The 21,595-nt window shown below is 44.2% G+C and overlaps 2 protein-coding genes across 3 annotated transcripts in view; one reads left to right on the top strand and one right to left on the bottom strand.

Annotated features, from left to right (window-relative positions):
- Positions 1 to 6,326, top strand: part of CAP1 (cyclase associated actin cytoskeleton regulatory protein 1) — a 29,808-nt gene extending 23,482 nt beyond the window's left edge. For both annotated transcript variants that reach the window (XM_032227892.1, XM_032227890.1), the window contains exons 11-13: positions 881 to 963; positions 1,528 to 1,671; positions 4,934 to 6,326. In XM_032227892.1, the coding sequence (XP_032083783.1) occupies positions 881 to 963; positions 1,528 to 1,671; positions 4,934 to 5,017 (311 nt within the window). In that variant the 3' untranslated portion in view covers positions 5,018 to 6,326. The remainder of the gene's footprint in view (positions 1 to 880; positions 964 to 1,527; positions 1,672 to 4,933) is intronic.
- Positions 6,327 to 7,876: 1,550 nt separating this feature from the next.
- On the bottom strand, positions 7,877 to 19,926 carry PPT1 (palmitoyl-protein thioesterase 1). Its single transcript, XM_032228515.1, has 9 exons — positions 19,789 to 19,926; positions 15,605 to 15,714; positions 14,644 to 14,771; positions 13,673 to 13,743; positions 12,237 to 12,336; positions 11,575 to 11,665; positions 11,015 to 11,113; positions 9,948 to 10,019; positions 7,877 to 8,408 (listed from the first exon to the last, which is right to left on the bottom strand). The coding sequence occupies exons 1-9, from the start codon at positions 19,901 to 19,903 to the stop codon at positions 8,253 to 8,255; spliced, it is 942 nt and encodes a 313-aa protein (XP_032084406.1). The 5' UTR covers positions 19,904 to 19,926; the 3' UTR covers positions 7,877 to 8,252.
- Between the last annotated feature and the right edge of the window lie 1,669 nt (positions 19,927 to 21,595).

Genomic DNA, 21,595 nt, shown 5'->3' with positions numbered 1-21,595 from the left:
AGGGCAAAAGAAGAAGGGAAAGGCAGAGAATGAGGCGGCCGGATGGAGTCACCGAAGCAGTCGGCATGAGCTTAAATGGACTCCAGAGGATGGTAGAGGACAGGAAGGCCTGGAGGAACATTCTCCATGGGGTGGCAATGGGTCAGACACGACTTCGTAACTAACAACAATAAGATAAGTTGGATAGGAAACATAATTGCTAGGAAAAATGATTTGGAAGTCTGAGCTGTCTGGAAACAGGATAGAAAACAAAATCAACATTAAACTCTGAAGCCATTTTGGCTCCAAGTAGAGCTTGCTTTAGGGGCTGGTTCACACATGTCGATTCACGTGTATTCTTCTGTGATGAAATTAACTCCTGTAGAAAGATCTCAGATATATCAGATAGATGTACTGATTTTATAAGACACATCTAGAAGGCAGCATTTAAGATCAAGGACGTCCACCCTTGGCAACCTGTGGACTTCAACATCCAGAATCCCCCAGCCACCAAGGTTGGACACCCCTGATTGAGATGATTTCAGACCCGCAGGAAATTCTGACATTTTAGGCTGGGCAAAAGTTATCTGAAAGGAAGGAATGACTAACCCCTTCCATGCTGCTGACCGGAAAACTACAAGTTGTTGTTTATGGAGTCAGTAGTTGAGTTTGATTCTAAGGAGACTTCCTTACTGAAATGTATCCATGTGTGCTCAGCATTATGGTGCTGGTGGTGCTTTTGGTTTTCTTTCTCTTGCATTTGATCATTGTGGGGGAAGTTTTTATATTGGATTCCCCAGGATCAGTGAACGAACAATAGATCGTAGCTATGTTGAGGTTTATCTTCTTAAAGGAAACTCTCCGTGCTAGTCTCATTTCTCTCTCTCTCTGTCTCTTGCAGATAACTGTAAGAAGCTTGGGCTGGTATTTGATGATGTGGTGGGCATTGTTGAGATAATCAACAGCCGTGATATTCAAATTCAGGTAACGTCTCTGGTTCGTCTCATCTTGACAGTAACTTTCTCCCACCAGGTATCTCAAACCGTTGCCCGTGTTAGAGACGGAAATGCTGCAGCTCTCCTTCCTGCCTTTCATTTCTATCTTACATTTAGGGAAGGAGTGGTCAAGCTGTGATCCTTAGCCAAATTTCTGCAGTCTTTTAGGAATCCATAAGCTCCTTCTTGGTTTTAGGAATCCATATGCCTCTTTTTGGTTTTAGGAATCCATACGTCCCTTCGTGGTTTTAGGAGTCCACAGACCCCTTCTTAGTTTTAGGAATCCATACGTCCCTTCTTGGTTTCAGGAATCCATACGCCCCTTCTTGGGAGAGTGTAAAAAGGAGGTTCAGAAGAAGAGACCAATGAATCTCAGTTTCTGGCTTTGGACTTTCTCCTCCTGCTGGTTCCTCTACTCCTGTCTGCCTTTCAGCTTCTAAACGCACCATGAGGGAAATGTGATTTCCACAGAAGAAAAAAATGCTGCTCAGTCTCACTGTAGGAGATGGAGCCCTTGGCTGTTTCTCACCAGGATCTTCTTTTTTTTGACTAGGTAATGGGTAAAGTGCCAACCATTTCCATCAACAAGACAGACGGTTGTCAAGTCTACTTGAGCAAGAGCTCTCTAGATTGCGAGATTGTTAGTGCCAAGTCCTCGGAGATGAACGTTCTTGTTCCGACAGAGAGCGGTGACTTTGTGAGTTCTTTTCCATATTACTCGGAAGGGGGTGTTCAGTAAAGCTGAAAAGGGGTCAGAAATATAGCTAGTCCTCAACATAAGGCGGTAATGGAGCCTGCCCATTATGGTCGCATGTTGCGACGGTGCTAAAATAGATTGATCACATGCCTGACCTGATTTTGCAACCTTTTTTTGCAGCAGTCGTTAAGCAAACTCATCGTTTGCTAGCAGTAACAGCTAGTTAGGTTTAGCTATCGTAAAATGTGATCACGTGACTGCATGATGCTGCAGATAGCAATACTGCCACTTTGCTGAGCACCTGAAATTTGGTCACACGGCTAGTGGGGAAAGTACCGTATTTTTTGGAGTATAAGTTGCCCCTTTTCCCCTCAAAAAAGAGGCTGAAAATCTGGGTGCGTCTTATACACTGAATACAGCATTTTTTGCCTCCCGAAAGCCCGGCCCCTTCACCAAAATGGCAGACTCTGCAGACCTCCCAAAAGCGGCCTGTTTTTTGTGGAAACGGGCCCGTTTTTCATCCAAAAAAGGCATGCATAGCCTCTAGGAAGCGTATAGAGTACTCCTGGAGGGGGGGGACAAAAATGAGCAAAAACCGGCCCATTTTTCATTCATTTCTACCTTCCCAGCCCCCAGGATCTCTCTGAAAGCTTCCTAGAGGCTCTGTGTGCCCTTTTTGGATGAAAAATAGGCCATTTTTGGGAAATCTGCAAAGTGCAAAACCTTTTTTTAAAAAATTTGCCTTGTCAAAATCTTAGTGGGTCTTATATTCCGGGGAGTCTTATACTCCTAAAAATACGTTACTGGCTGTTGGAATGTTGGAACTTCCCCTTTTCAGACAGGCTGTAAATTTGAACGGTTGCTAAGTGAACAGTTGTATATCAAGGGCTACCTGTACTCCTAATAGAAACATCCCCTCTCGTGTTGAAGCCGGTGATGGTTTCAGAGAATTGCATTCCTGAGCAGATGTTCTCGGTTCTTTAACTGGGGGAGCAGGTTTTCACTGGCAAAGGTCAATGCCCCCAGCTAAAGTCACGCAGCATAACTGCACCTGGTTAGTTAACTCAGTTTCTGAATGTGCAAACAGAGCGAAATGTAAAGCTAGCTAAAATTAGCTTATGGACTTAGGTTCATGCACCAGCTACCAAAAATAATGTGAGCTGAGCATGTCATGCAGTGTTGTGGCCCACCAGTGGCCAGCAGAGCTGGCAGCCGATTCGGACAGTGAGGAGGTTGAGGAGGAACAAGGGCCTCTCCTAGAGTCGGGAAGGCTCTGATGAAGGTTCTGTGTCGGAGGCAGAGAGGGGGCCAGAGCCCTATGCCAGGGTCAGACATCAGTGAGGCAGACGAACAGCTGGAGCCTGTTCCCAGTATGCGCATACTAGACGAAGCTAAACAGCTAAAGGAAAGAGTTGCTAGATGAAGGGAACAGCTAAAGAACAGAGGTAAATTTGAGAGTAAGGTCACAGATGGACAATGAATGGCCCCTCCCAGAGGAAATAAAAGAGGAGCAAAAGGGGAGGGGAGTTTGCAGGAGACAATTAGTTCACTTAATTGGTTTGTGACTCTCCGAGACTCCTTGCCATGTTTTGCGAATATCGGCCTGGCAGCTCTCCAAGCCAGAGAAGGTCTGCGACTGTAAATCCTCCCTTGAAAGACTTTGCTGGATGTGAATGAGCAGAATTCACAGTAAATTAATAAAAGAGATTTTTGTCGGACCAGGAGTTTGCTTCAGGCTCTTGGGAAGCCTGTCGGAACATGAAAACACTTCTGCTAGGTTAATAACTAACCTCCTGCATGAACCCAGCCAAGGAGATGGAAATTAAAGAAACCAAAACCTTGACTGTCTTGGGGGTAACCATCCTCAAAATGAGTGGGGGCTGTAAAGTTCAAGAATTTCCAGCCAGAAATGGCACAGCCGGAATGTGTCTGCTTCAGGAAGGCTAGAATGAGGAGTATTCAAATCCAGTTCTTGAAAGAGAAAGGAAGTCCCTGAGTTAAGACCATCTGATTTGACGGACAACCTGTAGCTCTGATAGGCTTTTATTACCCAAAATGGCGGATGACATTGTCTTTCCTCAAACTGATGAACCAAGCTGTGTGTTTTGAGTATATAGCTTCTTTTCAGTGGCTTGTGAAAACATTGTGTGGCTTCAGCAATTTGTTAATTCAAGGAAAGAGAAGGCCATCCACCATTTTTGGTAATAGGGAATCTGTTTGCAAGTATGAGTTCCGATAGAGGAGAATATTTGTAGCTCCAGGTTAAAATGAGAGGTCCTTGGTTCTCTCCGAGTTGAGTTTTCTTGCAGACATTTCATTACCAAACTACATAACTACATCAGTTCTAGTAGGGTTTGTACTCACTTTACCTTCTAGTGGCTGGATATTATAGTCTAGTGTTGGCTAACCTTTTCCGGATCAAGTGCCAAAAGTGTGCAAATGTACGTGCGTCCCAAAATGCGATGCTTGTGCGCCCCTTGCATGCACACCGCCCTTCACGCATGTGTGCATGCGCCCATAGAGAGGGCTTTGCATGCCACCTCTGGCACGTGTGCCATAGGTTCACCATCACGGTGATAGTCTGTGACTTATGACTTTATACAAATTCAAATTAAAGGCAGAGCTGGGAAGAGAACTCACTTAACCCGGGGACTGCCTGTACTTTGGGAGATAGAAGATATCGTGCCAATAAGTTTCTTTGCAGTTTTATTACCAATGCAGATTAACCCCATTGATTGCTGGGGAAAATACTTGCCTTCTGTCACACTATATCATCCAATACTGTTGCTGAAGGAAGAAAATTTAGTGTTTTGGGGCTTCCCCCAAATGTCAGGTGGCTCAGCTGCTCCTCTACAATGGTGGGTTCCGGATTCCGTTTCAACCGTACCGGTTGGAACAGCCCCGGCATCACCCAGGTGGACGCGCAAGGTGCATGCATGCGTTGTACTTGCCTGCGACGCTCCAGCTGCTCGGCGGAGCATCGTGTAGGCGCCGTGCGCGGAAGTACCAAAAGCTTAAAGCAGAGGCAAGGAGCTCAGGCGGGCGGGTGGACCCTGGAACGTACCACCTGCAACCCACCACTGCTCCTCTACTATGGGAAGCGGCCTATAAATTGGATATATTAGGAACCTTGCAAAATTATGGAAGGTGCGACCCACAGGTTGGGGGGGGGGGCTATGCCCAGAGACGGAGGTGTCCTCAGCACCAGGGATGTCTTATCTTCTACACACCAATCAATGGCGTCTATGTTTTGTTTCCCCAGAACGAATTTCCTGTCCCCGAACAATTCAAGACACAGTGGAATGGGCGGAAGCTAGTCACCACGGTGACGGAAATCGCCGGATAAGACGGCCTGGTGCTTCACGACCTCCCCTTCCTCTACCATCACTGTGGGACAAAAAAAAATGCTTTCTGGGGTCTGGCTTTGAGATTCCTTGTCCCATATTTTTTTTCCCCCAACTCTTAAGTCTGCTTCTGTCTTCTGAAAATCCTGCCACCCCTCCCCTCACTGAAAATACCTCAGGCTGGGATTCGGGGTAGGGTGGGCAGGTTCATTCCATCCTCTCCCTTGACTGGCAGGAAGGTGCGGCATTCACTCCCCCCTCCCCTCCCTTGGTCAAGCAACACCCGTCTTGCCCAATCGATGTAAGTGTCAAAGCAGGCAGGCACCAAGGAGTGCCTCTTAAATGAGGAACGTTGGGAGAAGGGGGTAAAGTTTCTATCAGGATATGGTACCTCCCCCCTCCCTTTATAGTATGAAGTATGCTTGACAGGCATAAATTGAGGAAAATCCAAGGGAATTATTTTTGTTCAACTAATCTCACCAAGAGACGCTGAGAATAGCTTTGCTGGACCAAAGGCTGAAAATGGGATGTGTAACATTCCTCCTCCCACCCGTTTCCCCCTTCCTGTGTTGTCCGTGTAAATTCTGTGTTGTGCCATGATGTAGGGGAAGGGGGGAAATTGCCTCGGGGTGCAGGTGCCATGAGATTGGAACAAATTCTCCTTCCTGGGCACCTGTCCAGCAGTTCAAAAGCTGCCCCCCTCCACCCCTTCCATTCAAGCCCTCCTACAAAGGGAAAATTGTACCCAAGAGGCCTCTTTTGAACAAATGAACACTGTTCAGTCTTCCAGGACAGTTTTCCCCAGAATCTGTATTGGCTTGTGTTACCCACCCCCCGGGCAGAATTAATTCTCCATTCCAAGAGAAGTATTTAATTGTTTGTAAGCACAATTCCATGGTGGTTTGGTTCTATTGCTCGCTGGCATTGATTATATCCCCATAGCATTTGGGCAACCCCCTCTCTTTAGCTAGCTCTCCCTCTCTCCCTACTGCTCGGCAGAAAGTTTCGTGTCACACAGCACTCTGGTGATCGTGCCTAAGTTGAAGGCATGGTACTGTAATGACCCACCACAGGGAGCTGCCTGTCTAACTGTAGTAATGCAGATAGTCCCTTTCCCCCCACCCCTCTTTTTTTGCCACGTTTTGAGTTTTCCACTTGAAAATTTAATGGAAGATATGCAACTCTTTATTTTGAAACTGTCCTGTGACTCTCACTTCTCTCCTGAGGCTTGTGGAATATAAAATAAATCTTTCTTATGTACTTAAAATTATACTGAAGATAGAATAAAGTTAATGCCAAGTTGCTCATAAAGTGTGATCTTTTACTAAGCTTGCCACAAGTGTCTTTAGAGCTGACCGCTCATCAGTGGTGGGATTCAAAAATTTTTACTACCAGTTCTGTGGGCGTGGTGTGGCTTGGTGAGCGTGGCAGGGGAAGGTTACTGCAAAATCCCCATTCCCTCCCGATCAGCTGGGACTTGGGAGGCAGAGGATAGATGGGAGCAGGGCCAGTCAAAAGATGGTATTTACCAGTTCTCCGAACTACTCAAAATTTCCGCTACTGGTTCTCCAGAACTGGTCAGAACCTGCTGAATACCCCCTCTGCCGCTCATGTTACATTGTTGGTTTTCTATAATTCTCGCCAGAATACTTATCTCCTGCTCCAGGCCTTGTAGGGCTTTTAAACTGCCTGGATGAGTCTGTCGCTTACTAAGGGTCAGGCTCAGCCCAATACTGGCTAGGGAATTCTGGGAGTTGAAGTCCAGATACTTTCAAGGTTGGAAGCACTTGGTTAGGCTCCCAACAGTGTCAAGCCAGACCTAGCTTATGCTGTAATGCTGCGTGGAATTACAGAAAGTGCAATTGTCAGGTGATGTTCATCCATTGTATTCGAAGAGGACCTTGACATCTAATTGAGGGGATGTCAAGACTTGCGCATGAATTGGATTAGAGTGAGGGAGAGGTGCGCAGAGTCAGCCTCACTCTCTCTTCCCAGATTCCATCTTGCTCCAAGAGCAGGACAAGAGTCAAGACAGTAGGAGATGGGCTGGGTGCAGTGATCGACCAGGGCATCTTTCGTGTTTTGCCGTGCTCCTAGCGCACCACATCGTTTGCAGAGACTGCCTTCATGACCGTTGTCCTATTCTAGTAGGTTTCATCCCCTCAGTCCGCTGGAATCTGTCTTCATAAGCTTGGGATAGACAAGTCCCTATCTCACCGAAGGTCAATGACCCAACGGTTACTCTCAACCTGGTTTGGCCAGCCTGTCAAAGCTGTTGCCTGGGGTGTAGCTGCTTGCACATGCTACAGTTACTAGGAGCCACAGGAGCTGAATAACAGGTGGGCACCAAAGGTGGATGAGCCACCCCAAAGCTGCCCTAAAAGGACACCAAGTGCCCCTACACCAGGGGGTGATACCCCTCCCTGAACACCTACACACCCAAATTGTCAAGTATAAGTACCTAGAGATGATGTGTAGGTAAGTCACTCTAGCCCAGAAGTTACCACCAATGCAATTTAAATTAAGACTTTGTTTATTAGACCATGTCAATTTGCAAAAATATTCTTGTAAACCCAAAGAAAGTATAAATTAACATGATTTCAACATCATATTTTAAACCTTCTGCCCCATTTTGGAAAATCTAACCAATGGCTTTTCTATCAGAATTCCTTCCAGCATTGACAGCCTTCCCACCCATCAAAGCTCAACAGTTTTCAGAGAAAAATCTCAGCTGCGGAAACACCTCACCCCACCATGCTTCATTCAGAATGCAGCCCCTATTTAAACCTACTCAATATCTCCATTCAGAGCAACTACACAATGGCATTGAACAGTTCCTTTTGAATTTCTTTACACTTGACACTTCAACAAGATCACAGAAGTGGTCCCTCTGTCGAACGCAACCCGTATCACACGCACCTGGTGGGAATTTCACACCGTGCGAATGGTATCAATTACACCCTCCCCCGAGCCTTGGGGACCAGCTCCATTGTGGCAATACAAATACCATGCTATCAGGTGACAGATGATTTAATATCTGCAACAGGCAGATCCTGGAGACAAGGCCAGGTTGGGTTTTGAAAAAAATTGAAATACTTTCAGTTGAACATGACTAACTGTTAATCCTGAAACGGAACAATAGCCTAGCAAGGTTAGTAGAAAGAGCCCGTCTTTCAGGATAGCTGACTATGGGACATATCTCACCTTGCCATGGAGATCACCTCCAACCCCCAAACCCTACGCTAGAACAGCCCAACTCTCATCACCAGCATCGCTTAGATATGGCATGATGTTCTTGAAGAACCAGTCTTTGGAAAAGCGGAGATGGTCTCCTTCTGCCTGAAGGAACACCAGCTTTCCTGCTTTGTCCATTTCCTTCAGGCCCAAACGATCCTGAAAAAGGGAATGTGCCAGTTAAAGCGAGAAACATTTACCGTATTTTTCAGACTATAAGACACAAAGAGGAGTTAAAGCTCAAATGAAAGATGATACTAACTTTTTTTAAAGTTTATTTTAGAATATCTTTGTTAAAGATTTATACCCTGTATTGGTTCTGGGAAGTCAGGGGGGGGGGGAAGGTTGGGGGGGTGTTTTGGGGGGGGGAGGGGGAGGGAGGTAAACATTTGTAAAAGTTTTTTTTCCAAAAAATTTCAATAAACAACAAAAAAAAAAGACGCACCTTTTTCCCTCAAAAAAAGAGACTGAAATCTGGTTGCGTCTTATACATTGAATACAGCATTTTTTGCCTCCTGAAACCCCGCCCCCTTCACCAAAATGACCTTGCATAGCTTTTAGGAGGCTTTCAGAGTGCTCCCGAGGTCTGAGGAGGGCAGAAATGAGTGAACAACGAGCTGTTTTTTGCTCAATTCCCGCCCCCCAGCCCCCAGGAATACTCTAAGTCTCCTAAAGGCTATGTATGCAATTTTTTTGGTGAAAAACGGAGCCGTTTTCACAAAAAACAGGCCATTTTTGCTCATTTTTGGGGGGACACTCCCCAGGAGCACTACAAGCCCCCTAAAGGCTATTCATGCCTCTTTTTTTGGAAGAAAAACGGACCATTTTTGGAAGGTTTGCAGAGTGCAAAAACTTTTTTTTTCAAATTTGCCTCTTCAAAACCTTGGTGCGTCTTATACTCCAGTGCGTCTTATACTCCGAAAAATATGGTAATCGGAAATTAAACAAGGAGACAATGGCAACATTCACACCCTAACCCAGCCAACCACATTCTGCCATAACATTTAGGGTGTAACCAAGATGCTTGGCTTAATTGAGCAATTCATTGGATTGTTCATGCTTTCTATCTTTCGTGATGGCGAACCTATGACACGTGTGCTGGAAGTGGCATGCAGAGCCATCTCTCCGGGCATAGCAGCTGTCGCCTGTTGCTCTTCTGGGTTCTTGCGTGGATGCGTGGGAGCACCGGAAACCGGAAGAGCAGTTCCCTGGCGTGCATGCACACGCCAGTCTTCTGGTTTCCAGCTGGTTTTTGTGCATGCATGCACACCAGAAACCAGGTGACTGGCACGCTTGTACACGCTGGAAAATGGAAGCTCAGCTTCCCAATGCTCACATGGGGAGCTGCTCTTCCAGTTTCCGATGCTCCCCCGCCTGCCTGCACTCCTGTTTCAGCACTTGCTGTCGAAAAGGTTCGCTAACAGTTCCAGGGATTCGCCTGATACATTTAATAAAAATGCAGTTAAAAATGCTACATCACACACACACACACAGAACAGGCAGTGCCTCATAGGAGCAGATAGAGGTACATCCTAGAGAGGCAAGAAATGCATCAGAAAACAATGGAGATGAATGCTAGAGAGGAATAAAGCTGCATACAAGGCGGACATAACACCTGTAACAGATGGGATGTTTGTTTCAAGCTAAATTGAGTTTTCAGTCATTCAAAGGAAAGAGTGCAACACTCAGGGCAATTACCTCTGTGTAGAGCGTAGTCTCTTGAAGAGGAATGGTCTCTTTAGTCTGGCCGCTCCGGTAGTAACCAAACCACTTGAAAGGAAAGAGAAGAAGAAAGCATGAAAATTTATTTATTGTGATCCCAAAGATGCTTTTTTCAAGAGGCGACTGGACTTTCTGGTTTCTCTTTGAAGATGTTTTGCTTCTCATCCAAGAAGCTTCTTTATTGTGGTGGCCAATCCCTTGAAGCAGCTAAGAGGCATCCCTGTGTTTCTTCTCCTAAGGAGGACTTCTAGTGATTGGAGCTGGATTCCCAAAAGTGGGAGAGGGAGAAAAGCAATAAATCCCCTACATCCCAAAAGAGGAGACTTGCCAGAATACCATGTCTGAGAACACTGTACTCAAAAGGAGCACAGGTGGTCCTTGACGTCCAACCATTCATTTGTTCAAAGTTACAACACCCCTGAGAAAAGTGACACATGACCAGTCTTTACCCCTAATGACTATCGCAGCATCCCCATAGTCACAAATATCAAAATTTGGATACTTGGCAACCAGGAATTAATTTACAGCTTTGTGACTGGAAGCTCTTGGCTTGGCAATTATCCAAAGACTGATAAGGTCTGTTACTGCAATTAACCCTTGGAAGGATTATTGCCTGGACTTTTCTGTGTGTGAATGCCTCAATTCACAGTAGCAAAAGAAAGAGGGTTTTTTCGAGACAAGAAATCTGTTTCTTCATTCTGCTAAGGCTGGGTCAGAACACAAATAAGCAAAGTCATGAATAAGCAAAGGGGAAAGCTGAATTCACTCAACAACCACCTAATTTACTTAGCAACTGGAATGATTCTCTTAACAATCCTGGCACAAAAGGTCATAAAATCAGTTGCGACTCAGTTTAACCACAACCTTGCTTAACTGGAAATTCTGGTCCAAATTGTGGTCATAATTTGAGGGCTACCTGTAGGGTTTTTTGTTTTTGTTTTTGATTAAGAACTGCTTTTGGGGGGGGGGGAACAAGTTAAATCCTATTTTGATTTTCAGATGGGCACAACTTTTGTAGTACTGCACCCCTCTGAGCTGCTCACCTCAGAGACCGGGGGATCTACCATGGTGTCATTGAGGAACCGCACCATCACAAACTTTTTCAGAGTCATCAGGTTTTTCTTGTAAGTCTCATTGATGACCTAGACAAACAGGCAGGGAAAGATAAATTTCAAAACAGTGTTAATGGCAAAAAATAATCAGATTCTACAATACAACCAGAGGTTTGGACCAGTTATGCCCGAACCAGTAGTTCCGACCACCAGCTGGTCCCGTCTGCCCATCCCCGTGCTATTCTGTCCTATATATCTCACTCTCTGGCTCGCTTGCTCCGTCCACACAGACCAGCTGATTTTTCTTGGAGTTGAAGTCCACAAGTCTTAAAGTTGCCAAGGTTGGAGAACCCTGGTTTAGAGCACCCGAGTTTGCTTGTCTGCTAAGCTGTGGTTGGTTGATTCATTCCCAGTCATTCACTCATTTATTTTAATTATGAAACTTATATGCTGCCTGTGGCTCGTTTTCTAGCAAAGAAGCATTTTAAAATGTAACATGTGAATCGGAATAGCCTAGTCGTGTTTTGCATTGGTTAGAGAGTTTGGCCTACCCGCTCCTGGTTGATGTCAGCCAAGAAGAGACTGCTTCTGCGGTATTCCTTCTCGTTCACCGGATCATGCCAGTATTGTGCCTGGACTAGGCTGTGGCAGAGAGAGAACAGAGCAAACCCCAAATCATAAGAGCTTTTCAATTTTCCCCATATATATCTCAATAGATGAGAGAGAGAGATGATAGATAGATAGATAGATAGATAGATAGATAGATAGATAGATAGATAGATAGATGATAGATAGATAGATAGATAGATAGATAGATAGATAGATAGATAGATAGATAGCAATAGCAGTAATAGCAGTTAGACTTATATACCGCTTCATAGGGCTTTCAGCCCTCTCTAAGCGGTTTACAGAGTCAGCATATTGCCCCCAACAACAATCCGGGTCCTCATTTCACCCACCTCGGAAGGATGGAAGGCTGAGTCAACCCTGAGCCGGTGAGATTTGAACAGCCGAACTGCAGAACTGCAGTCAGCTGAAGTAGCCTGCAGTGCTGCATTTAACCACTGCGCCACCTCAGCGATAGATAGATAGATAGATAGATAGATAGATAGATAGATAGATAGATAGATAGATAGATAGATAGAGACAGACAGACAGACAGACAGACAGACAGACAGACAGACAGACAATCTCCTGGAAAAGCCAAACTCACCGCTGCTGAATTGCATCTGTGTAAGCAATATCCAGCACTTTTCTCAACCAATCACAGATATGCGAGCTCTCCCCAGGGCAGTGTGGGAAACCAAACACACCTGCAGCAGGAAGAGAGACGTTTAGAAAACCCTAATAAGGGCACACCTGGAATATTGCAACCAATTTTGGTCACCATACTACAAAAAAGATGTTGAGACTTTGGAAAAAGTTCAAGTTAGCAAGGAATGGGGTTCATGAAGTCCCCATTTTTCTAGGTATGCACAATCTATCCAATACTTGGCCTAACACATTTTTCTATTCTTTCCTTTTGAAACTGTGCAGAAAATTGTGCTCTCAAGAGTTCATTACTGGTTTCCCACCAAACATCAGCAATATAATTTCAGGAGGTGGGATCACTATAAAAAATTAATTCAGAGTCACATGTTGCCTAATTCTGGCCTAAACACACAGAAGCTTAGAAATGAAATTACATAGATGGGAAAAATTAAATTATTGCTGTAAGGGAGTAAATTCCAAGTATTCTCTGTCAGGAATTATTTATCAGAATTACTGGACTAGAAGACCTACAAGGTCCCTCCAAACTCTGTTATTCTGTTCTGTTCTGTGTTCAGGATCTTTCAACTTAAAAAATAATAATTAAAATAGAGAAATCAGATTTTGTGTTTGCCAAGTAACGTTGAGAAATTAAAATCCAGTAAATTGAGTTTTAAATCAAAAACAGCAAGTTTGGACAAAGATCTCAGGGCCCACCCTAGTAAACCTGCAGTTCAGGTTTAACGCCCACTGGAGCAGAGTTTCTCCAGCGGAATCCCATGGGAGCTTGACAGGGATCCATGAGAGACTAAGAGGGAGGGACAGAGATAACACAGATACAGCCAGTTTTCTATCACCAGAGCTGTGCCTCTTAAGCACAAATTCTGGATTGGTGTCTTTAAAAAAAAAAAAATGAACAAGTTCCACAGCCTTCAAAAATTGGGAAAACCCTGAAATAAGACTGAGATGCTGGAAATAGGGGTTTTCTGGTAGGGTTTCAGGACTAAGAAACCTGTGAGCAACACACAGCCATCCAGACCCGCTTCCGGTACTTCTGGTAGGCCCATTTTTTGCCCTCCCCAGACTCCAGAGGCTTTCCTTGAGCCTCCAGGAGGGCGAAAACAGCCTCCCCAAGAGACCAGAAATAGACCGTTTTTTAACCTCACAAAGCCTTCACACAAGCCCTGCGCTTACTTGGCCTGGTGAACGGGCCACGTGGAGACTCCTGGGAGGGGGAGGGGCAGAGTCAACCAGTCATTGTAACTACTGGTTCGGCGAACCAAATTAAAATTAACATTCAGTTCAATCGAACTGGTCCGAACCAGCTGAATCCCACCTCTGCAAGTAGCCTGTTTTTTACCTTTTTAAAGCTATGCTCTTCTTTGAAAAAAAAAGAGCTACCTTGTTGCTGACCTCCTATGGAAATCAGGTTGAACATAGGTGGAGATGGACATCTTTGCACCACCGCTCTCCTAAGGAGGGAGGAAAAAACAGATCATTACCCGAAAGACATCTTCCACCCAAGAACAAAACCCAGAATCCACCTTGTTATAATTTTAAGCTTTCTGGTATAGCATTAATCACTGGTGTTGTGTGAGTTAGGACAGGGATGGGAATTGGTTCCAGAATATCGCCCCAGGTTGGGCAGCATAAACTGTTGCTGGGTTCAGGGAATCCTGTTTGTAAAATAAGGCATGATTGACAGCATGAGCAGAAACCTGAAAGCTACAAATCATGCTTTAGAAACTACCATGGCTGGCATTAAGGTAAAGGTTCCACTCGCACATATGTGCTAGTCATTCCTGATTCTAGGGGGCGGTGCTCATCTCCGTTTCAAAGCCGAAGAGCCAGTGCTGTCCGAAGACATCTCCGTGGTCCTGTGATTGGCATGGCTGAATGCCAAAGGCGCATGGAACGCTGTTACCTTCCCACCAAAGGTGGTCCCTATTTTTCTACTTGCATTTTTACGTGCTTTTGAACTGCTAGGTTGGCAGAAGCTGGGACAAGTAACAGGAGCTCATCCCGTTATCATCACTCTGTTACGTGGCACTAGGGATTCGAACCGCTGAACTGCCGACCTTTCTGATTGACAAGCTCAGCATCTTAGCCACTGAGCCACCACATCCCTTGGCTAGCATTGTGGTTTGATTTAATGAGGGGAATGATCAACAGAATCCCAAACAGATCTACTCTGAGGTGTGATGGCTCTCCAAGAGATCGGTTCATCATCTGCTTCTTTTTAATGGGAGATATTAAGGCCTGAATCCGAGATTCTCAGATATGCAACTAGGAATTCTACCCCTAACCCAAGGGTATTCCATTCACTGACTTCACTCCAGGGTCTTCTGTCATTTCCTATTTGAAATACTTACAAGAACTGTCCTCCCTGTGAAAAGCCCATGGCATTGTAGCCACCTTGAAGATTAGGATCTTCAGAAAGCTGGTCACACACTTTCTTGACTTGATTGTTGACATTCATGAAGAAGCTGTTCTCCATGTCCTAAGGAAAAACGAGAGGTTGATGAAGAGTGGCTAGCCAGCTGTGCGGCCTTCAACAGGCTGGCCTTACAGATAGGGTAGGAAACCTGTTCAGAAAGGTTTGATTTCCAAAGTCCTAGAGAACAGGTCTATCAAGAGCTACCAGCCTTGATGACAAGGCGTAGTCTCCAAATACACTTCTAACACCTGGTGCATAGGAGCAATAATGGGAGAAGAGGACTGCCTTTGTCTCATATTGCTCAGCTTCCCAAATACACCTGGTGCACTACTTTAGTAGAAGAACAGAAGAAGAAGAACAGGCAGAGCTGCAGGGAGGATGGAGTTAAACATGTCATCAGTTTAGAGTCCATGTGTTACCACAAGCGTAGCAAGGCCAACCCTTTCCGAATTCAGCTGATTCTTATCTGGTGCCAATATACTGTAAGTATTGAACTTTAGTTGATCAGATTCTTCTGTATAAGCTTCAATAACCTTCTATACTGCAACCAAACCAATAGTCCTGATTCTTTGTACCTGACACCTTATGACACAAGTGGGTGAGTCTTGGCTTGAATTGGTGGGTCTACTCTCAGGTTCCCAAACTTGAAGGTTCTTTATTTATGGATACTTCTCTCTCTTGGTATGATGCTGACAGCTGGTGCACCCAATCAACTAGAGGTGCACAAACTGTTTTGAATTCAAAAGACCCCCAGCTCAAGTACAAACCAGCACATGTTCCAGCACCCTCCAGTCACTCTGCATCCAAGACTTCGACTCTTCCTTTTATAAAAGGTCTGAAAACATATAATTCATATGTCTCTATGCTGAAAGCATGCATAGTATGAATCCACTCACGTCAATTAAACTGTTGCCTATCTTCAGAGACAGCACATAAATTCCTGGGATTTTCTCTTCCACCATTTTTTTAATATATCCCATGCTTATGGGGTTGCAACAGCTATCTCCTATAATGTGAAAAAGAAGAGAGAGAAGTTTAGAAAATCAGAGTGTCTGTCTGTCTAGGGCCCTTAATTATTAATAGCATTAATGCATTTAGTCAATTACTGTAATAAGCATATATATATATATATATATATATATATATATATATATATATATATATATACACACACACACACACACACATATATATATATATATATATATATATATATATATATATATATATATATATATATATATATATATATATATATAATCAGCACAAATACAACACAAATGTAACAAAGGCAATAGTAAAAATATTGGGTTTCTGTCTGGATGGTCTCTTGTGATGAGCCGATAGACAGAGAAAGGAAGCAGTAGGCTTCCTCCCATATTTGGGCATACCAGGGGTTGTGACACTAAATACATACCTATTTCCCTGGCTCAGCTGATAAAGGAGGAGAACCTTGTGGCTTAGTAGTTAACACATCTGCCTAATATGTAATACAGCCCAGGTTTGAATCCCAGTAAGGGTACGGCTAGCTGATGAGAGCTAAATAGCTTGAAATAGATCTATACTAGTCTCCCTTTATTTATTTATCTGCACAAATACAACACAAATGTAACAAAGGCAACAGTAAAAAATATTGGGTTTCTGTCTGGATGGTCTCTTGTGACGAGCCAATAGACAGAGAAAGGAAGCAGTAGGCTTCCTCCCATATTTGGGCATATATATCTCCAGTTCAGAGATTCTTCTAAAATTCAATCAGATAGTTCAAATATGAAGCAGTAACATTGCTAGTTCTGAATAAACTTAGCTGGTTTCTTGCTACCTGTATGTATGTGTAATAAGTATGTAAGTGCAATAAATTGCATCTTAAAACAAGAGGCTATGAAAACGAAGGATGAACTTTTGAAGTATTGCTTCTTTAAAGAAATCAATGGATTCGATCTAGTCTTCATGATACCTATCTCTTCCAAATCCAGGTTGCTACATTTCTGTCCATCTCAGAACTTTTTTTTTAATTAAAAAAAAAACTAATTTCACAAAATGGCCTGGTTGTTGGACAAGCTTCTCCACACCCTGAATTTTGTCATGAAAGAGTATGAGGTGTCCTTGACACTCTCTGAGCTTGGTGGAGGTTTTGTAGATGTTTCATTACCAAACTAGGTAACAGCATCAGTGCTGGGTGCTTGCACTGATGAAATTATCTAGCTGGATAATGAAATGTCTGCAAGAAAACTACCAAGCTCAGAGAACCAAGGACCCCACAATTCAACCCTGAGCTACAAATGTTCTCTTCTAGACTATTGCAAAGAGAGCGTTGTATATTAAAAACAAAACTAAAAGTCAAATGACTGCCTGGACCAACACAACACTTCCCAATATGAAGAAAACTCAACAGGAGTACCACAAGCACACTAAGTCCAGGTCTTAAAAGTGTTTTCAGAGAAGCAACTGGAGGGGGGGAGAATAGTTTTCCTGAGAGCAGAGACTGGGACTGTGATGGTGAACTTATGGCACACATGCGAAAGGTAGCATGCAGCTGATGGCACATGAGCCATTGCTCCAGTTCAGCTCTGTTCTACACGCGTCCATGCCTCCTACCGGCCAGCTGGTCTTTGGGTCTCTGCCATGCATGCGCAGGGCACGTGTGTGTGTGTGTGTGTGTGTGTGTGGAGGGGGTGTAAACCCAATTCTTACACACGCACCCAATGATCACATGCTGGACGTTTAGCAACCGGCATGTATCCTTGCGCCCTTTGCAAAATCCTACGATCACATGAGCACAATTTATGACATGTTTTGCCAGAAACCAGCATTCCTGCAAGAAACATGCATTGCATAAACAGGGTTGCTTAACAACTGCTCTGTTTTCTTAATGTTCAGGGTGATTTGCTTAACCACAACTCCCCCAAAAATCATGAAATTGAATGTGGGTTAGGTAATTAACACTCTGCATAACTATTATTCATCCAGGCTCAATTACAGTTATGAGTCAACTTGTACGCTAAAAGGAAAGGCTAACCTTCCATTTTACAATTCATAAACACTCCCACATTTCATATTTTATACCCCCCTCCCCCCAAAGATAAAGGAGTCAACTCTTTTGCTGCGAAAAACAAGAAACTGTTTTAGAAACAGGAACTTCCTTTAGTCATCATGGCTTTCGTTTTTATACTAGCCAGACAATTTCTGCAACAAGAAACCTCAGCTGCTTTCATATTTCAGCCTCCAAATTCCACTATGTGATTCTTGTAACTAAAATATTTTCACAACAGAGCTAGTATTTGATTCCAACCTTGGAGGATTTGAATCTATTAAGTGCATACCACCAATATTATATATTAAGTTAGTGCTTGCCACATGAAACTGACTATTCATATCAATTCAGAAACTCCCGTGAACTCAAAGGCATTTATGTTAATTCCAAATAAATATGTAAAGGACGTTGCCACAATTAATTTTCTACCAATGAGCAATTAAGTGAGCACAAATAAATTCTTGCCGAGGCACCACCATTCTTCCACTGCTAAGCATATGGAGAGAGAAAAAAAGGAAACAGACCATTAAACGATATGTGTCATCACGATATGTGTGCCTCTTACAGAATCACAATATATAAAATGAGTACAACAATAAAATTTAATTTCACTTTGCAAAACCCTTTTTTTCCTTTCAAGGTTGAGGAAGTGTAACTAAAAGTCACCTCCAATTTTATCACCCCAAACAAAACCATAGGAGGGAGGTTGGGTGGGTGCAACTGACTAACCTTAAACCATTCTAGAATGCCACTGCCAACGAGTCTGGATATCTGTCCAGTACATTATGCCCAATGTTTTTACCACACACATATGGGACTACGTGTAGGACAGGGTAGAGTGTCCTACTTTGGCCAGGGTGTCCAATGTTGACAACTTAAAAAGGGGTGAACTTCAACAGCCAGAATTCCCCAGCCAGCTATGTAGGGTCTGCTTGCCCCATAATCTACAGGTAAATCTTCGAGCTAGGATCACATTTGAACCCAAAATTTCCACTGCTAAGCGAGACTGTTGTTAAGTGAGTTTTGCCTCATTTTACGACCTTCCTTGCAGCAGTGATTAAGTGAATCCTGCAGTTGATAAGTTAGTCCCACCAGTTGTGAAGTGAATCCAGCTTCCCCGTGGACTTTGCTTGTCAGAAGGTTGCAAAAGGGGAACACATGACCCGGGGAGACTGCAACCGTCATAAATATGAACCAGTTGCCAAGCGTCTGAATTTTGATCATGTGATCGTGAGGATGCTGTGAAGGTCCTAACTTTGAAAAACAGTCATAAGCCACATTTTTCACCGCTACTGTAACTTTGAACAGTCACTAAATGAATTGCTGTAAGTTGAGGACTACCTGTAATAGGAAGAGGCTAGGGCAACCCTGAAGGAGATTAGCAGAGATGGAAAACCCACCTTCCCTGGGGAGGGGGTGTCACTCTATATCAGTGGTCACCAACTGGTGGTCCGTGAGAAAATTTTGGTGGTCTGCAGAAAAATTATTTTCATTTTTTATATTGCACTAAATACTATTCATCTTTTTTTTTAAGTTCATATTAGTGGTCCTCGGGATTTAAAATTATGAATTTAGTGATCCCTGAGGTCCGAAAAGTTGGTGACCCTGCCCTATTTTGCAATAACCACCCACCCAATCAGATGTGCCTCCATCCTGGGGGTATTTTGTCCAGTGGCCAAGGCGTTCAGATTTGCCTGACTGGCGCGCTAGACTTCACCAATGGTCCGATGAACAAGATTTACTGGTTCCTACTGGTTGGTTTTCGGTTTTAAAGTTGTTTTAACGGAGACCCATCCGGTGACTGCAAACCGCCTGGAGGCGGCAGACCAATATTTTATGCATAAAATTATGGCTAATGAAAGTAAGGCTTGATTATAAGGTAACCCCGACGTAAAGAAGCGTTGGAGGAGCCCCATCATCTCCAGCCTTGACTGCGAAACAGAAGCAAAACCAAGCAGATCCGGCTTCCAACCATGCTGCAGGTGGAAGAGACGAGCCCCCCCGCCCCCCGAGCCCTTTGAATTTCCCCCTCCGCAAAACCTCGCTCACCCATGCCGTGCCAGATGACCAACGGCACCGGACCGGCAGCGGTCCCCGAGCCCCGACGGTCCAGCCCGCCCAGCAGCAGGAGCCCCGCAAGCAGCAGCCTCGCGAGCAGCGCCATCCTCCAAGAATCATGTGACCCGCCGCCCGCTCGGGTATCATGTGATAGCAGCGCCGGCTTGGCCTCGAGGGGGGAGAAGAGCCTCATTTTCCCCCGAGGCACTCTGGGAGTTGTAGTTTCGAGGCTTTGCCCTGGGAAACAGCTTTTTCGTCGAATAAAATAGAATAGAATAGAGTAGAATAGAATAGAGTAGAATAGAATATGGAATGAAGAATGGAATAGAATAGAATATGAAATGAAGAATAGAATAGAATATGGAATGAAGAATGGAATAGAATAGAATATGGAATGAAGAATGGAATAGAATAGAATAGAATACGGAATGAAGAATAGAATAGAACAGAAAAGAAAAGAACAGAACAGAATATGGAATGAAGAATAGAATAGAATAGAATAGAACAGAACAGAAAAGAAAAGAACAGAACAGAATATGGAATGAAGAATAGAATAGAATAGAACAGAAAAGAAAAGAACAGAACAGAATATGGAATGAAGAATAGAACAGAACAGAATACAGAATGAATAGAATAGAATAGAATCTGGGAAGACGAGGACCCTGCCCCTGCAGATGGGCTCCGGAATCAGTGCTGCGCCATGGAAAACATAGGCACGCTCACACACGCCGTACAATTACAGCCTCGGAGACTTTGTAATGGCGGGAACTTGTTCTCACTTCCCGAGCTTCTGTACAAGTTTCCCTCTGAAGCCCTCTGAGGGAGGAAGGGCCAGTTGGGAGAGGGGCTTTGGTCCTGGCTCCAGGCTGTAATTGTGTGGGTGTGTGCGCACCTATGTTTTCCATGGTATGGGGCTGCAGCTGGAAGGCGAGGAATGCGAGGGGGACCATGGAGGCCTTGTCCTTCTGAAGAGGACCTGTCCCCGAAGAGGGCAGATGTGTTGGCATCGGTCTTGGGATGTTCTGCGGAGCCCCCTAGGGAAAAACGTCCCTGCCAGGTACTTTTAACCATATATTTTGGTGCTATGACAGCAGAATGCTGCAAAAAACCATAAATGTAGGCCAGTTGTTGAGTGTTTCAAATGTGATTGGAACACTCAACAAGGTGACCACTGTATTTGTGTCTCTGTGTGTTTCTGTGTATGTGAGTGAGTGAGTGAGAGAGAGAGAGACAGACAGACAGACAGACAGACAGTCAGACTGACAGAGGCACGCAGAGAGAGAGAGTGACAGAGAGAGAGGGAGGGAATCGGAGAAACGGACAGACACACAGAGACAGAGAGAGACAGAAAGGGGGAGAGAGGGAGAGAGAGAGAGAGAGAGAGGGAGAGAGGGAATCAGAGAGACCGACAGACACAGAGAGAGACAGAAAGAGAAAGAGAAAGAAAGGAAGAAAAAAGAAAGAAAAGAAAGAAAAAGAAAGTGGGAGAGAGAGATGAAAGAAAGAATGAAAGAATAAAAGAAAGAAAAAGAACTTATGACCACAATTGAGCCCAAAATTTTGGTTGCTAAGCAAGAGCGTCGTTAAGTGAGTTTCACCACATTTTCCCAAGTTGGCCACGCCCACCTGATCACATGACTGCCGAGCCACTCCCACAAAACAGGCCACACCTACAGAATAGGTTCCAAAAAATCTTGAAACCCACCACTGACAGGTTATTATGGCTGTGCATTCAGGCAATGATGATGATGATGGCAGCTGCGTTCAGATACCTTAACCGTGATTTAACAAGGATTAA

The sequence above is a fragment of the Thamnophis elegans genome, chromosome 12 (assembly GCF_009769535.1).
Source record: "Thamnophis elegans isolate rThaEle1 chromosome 12, rThaEle1.pri, whole genome shotgun sequence".
Taxonomy (NCBI): Eukaryota; Metazoa; Chordata; class Lepidosauria; order Squamata; family Colubridae; genus Thamnophis; species Thamnophis elegans.
Note: the sequence above shows the minus strand (reverse complement) of the source record. Positions and strands in the feature narration are given on the sequence as shown.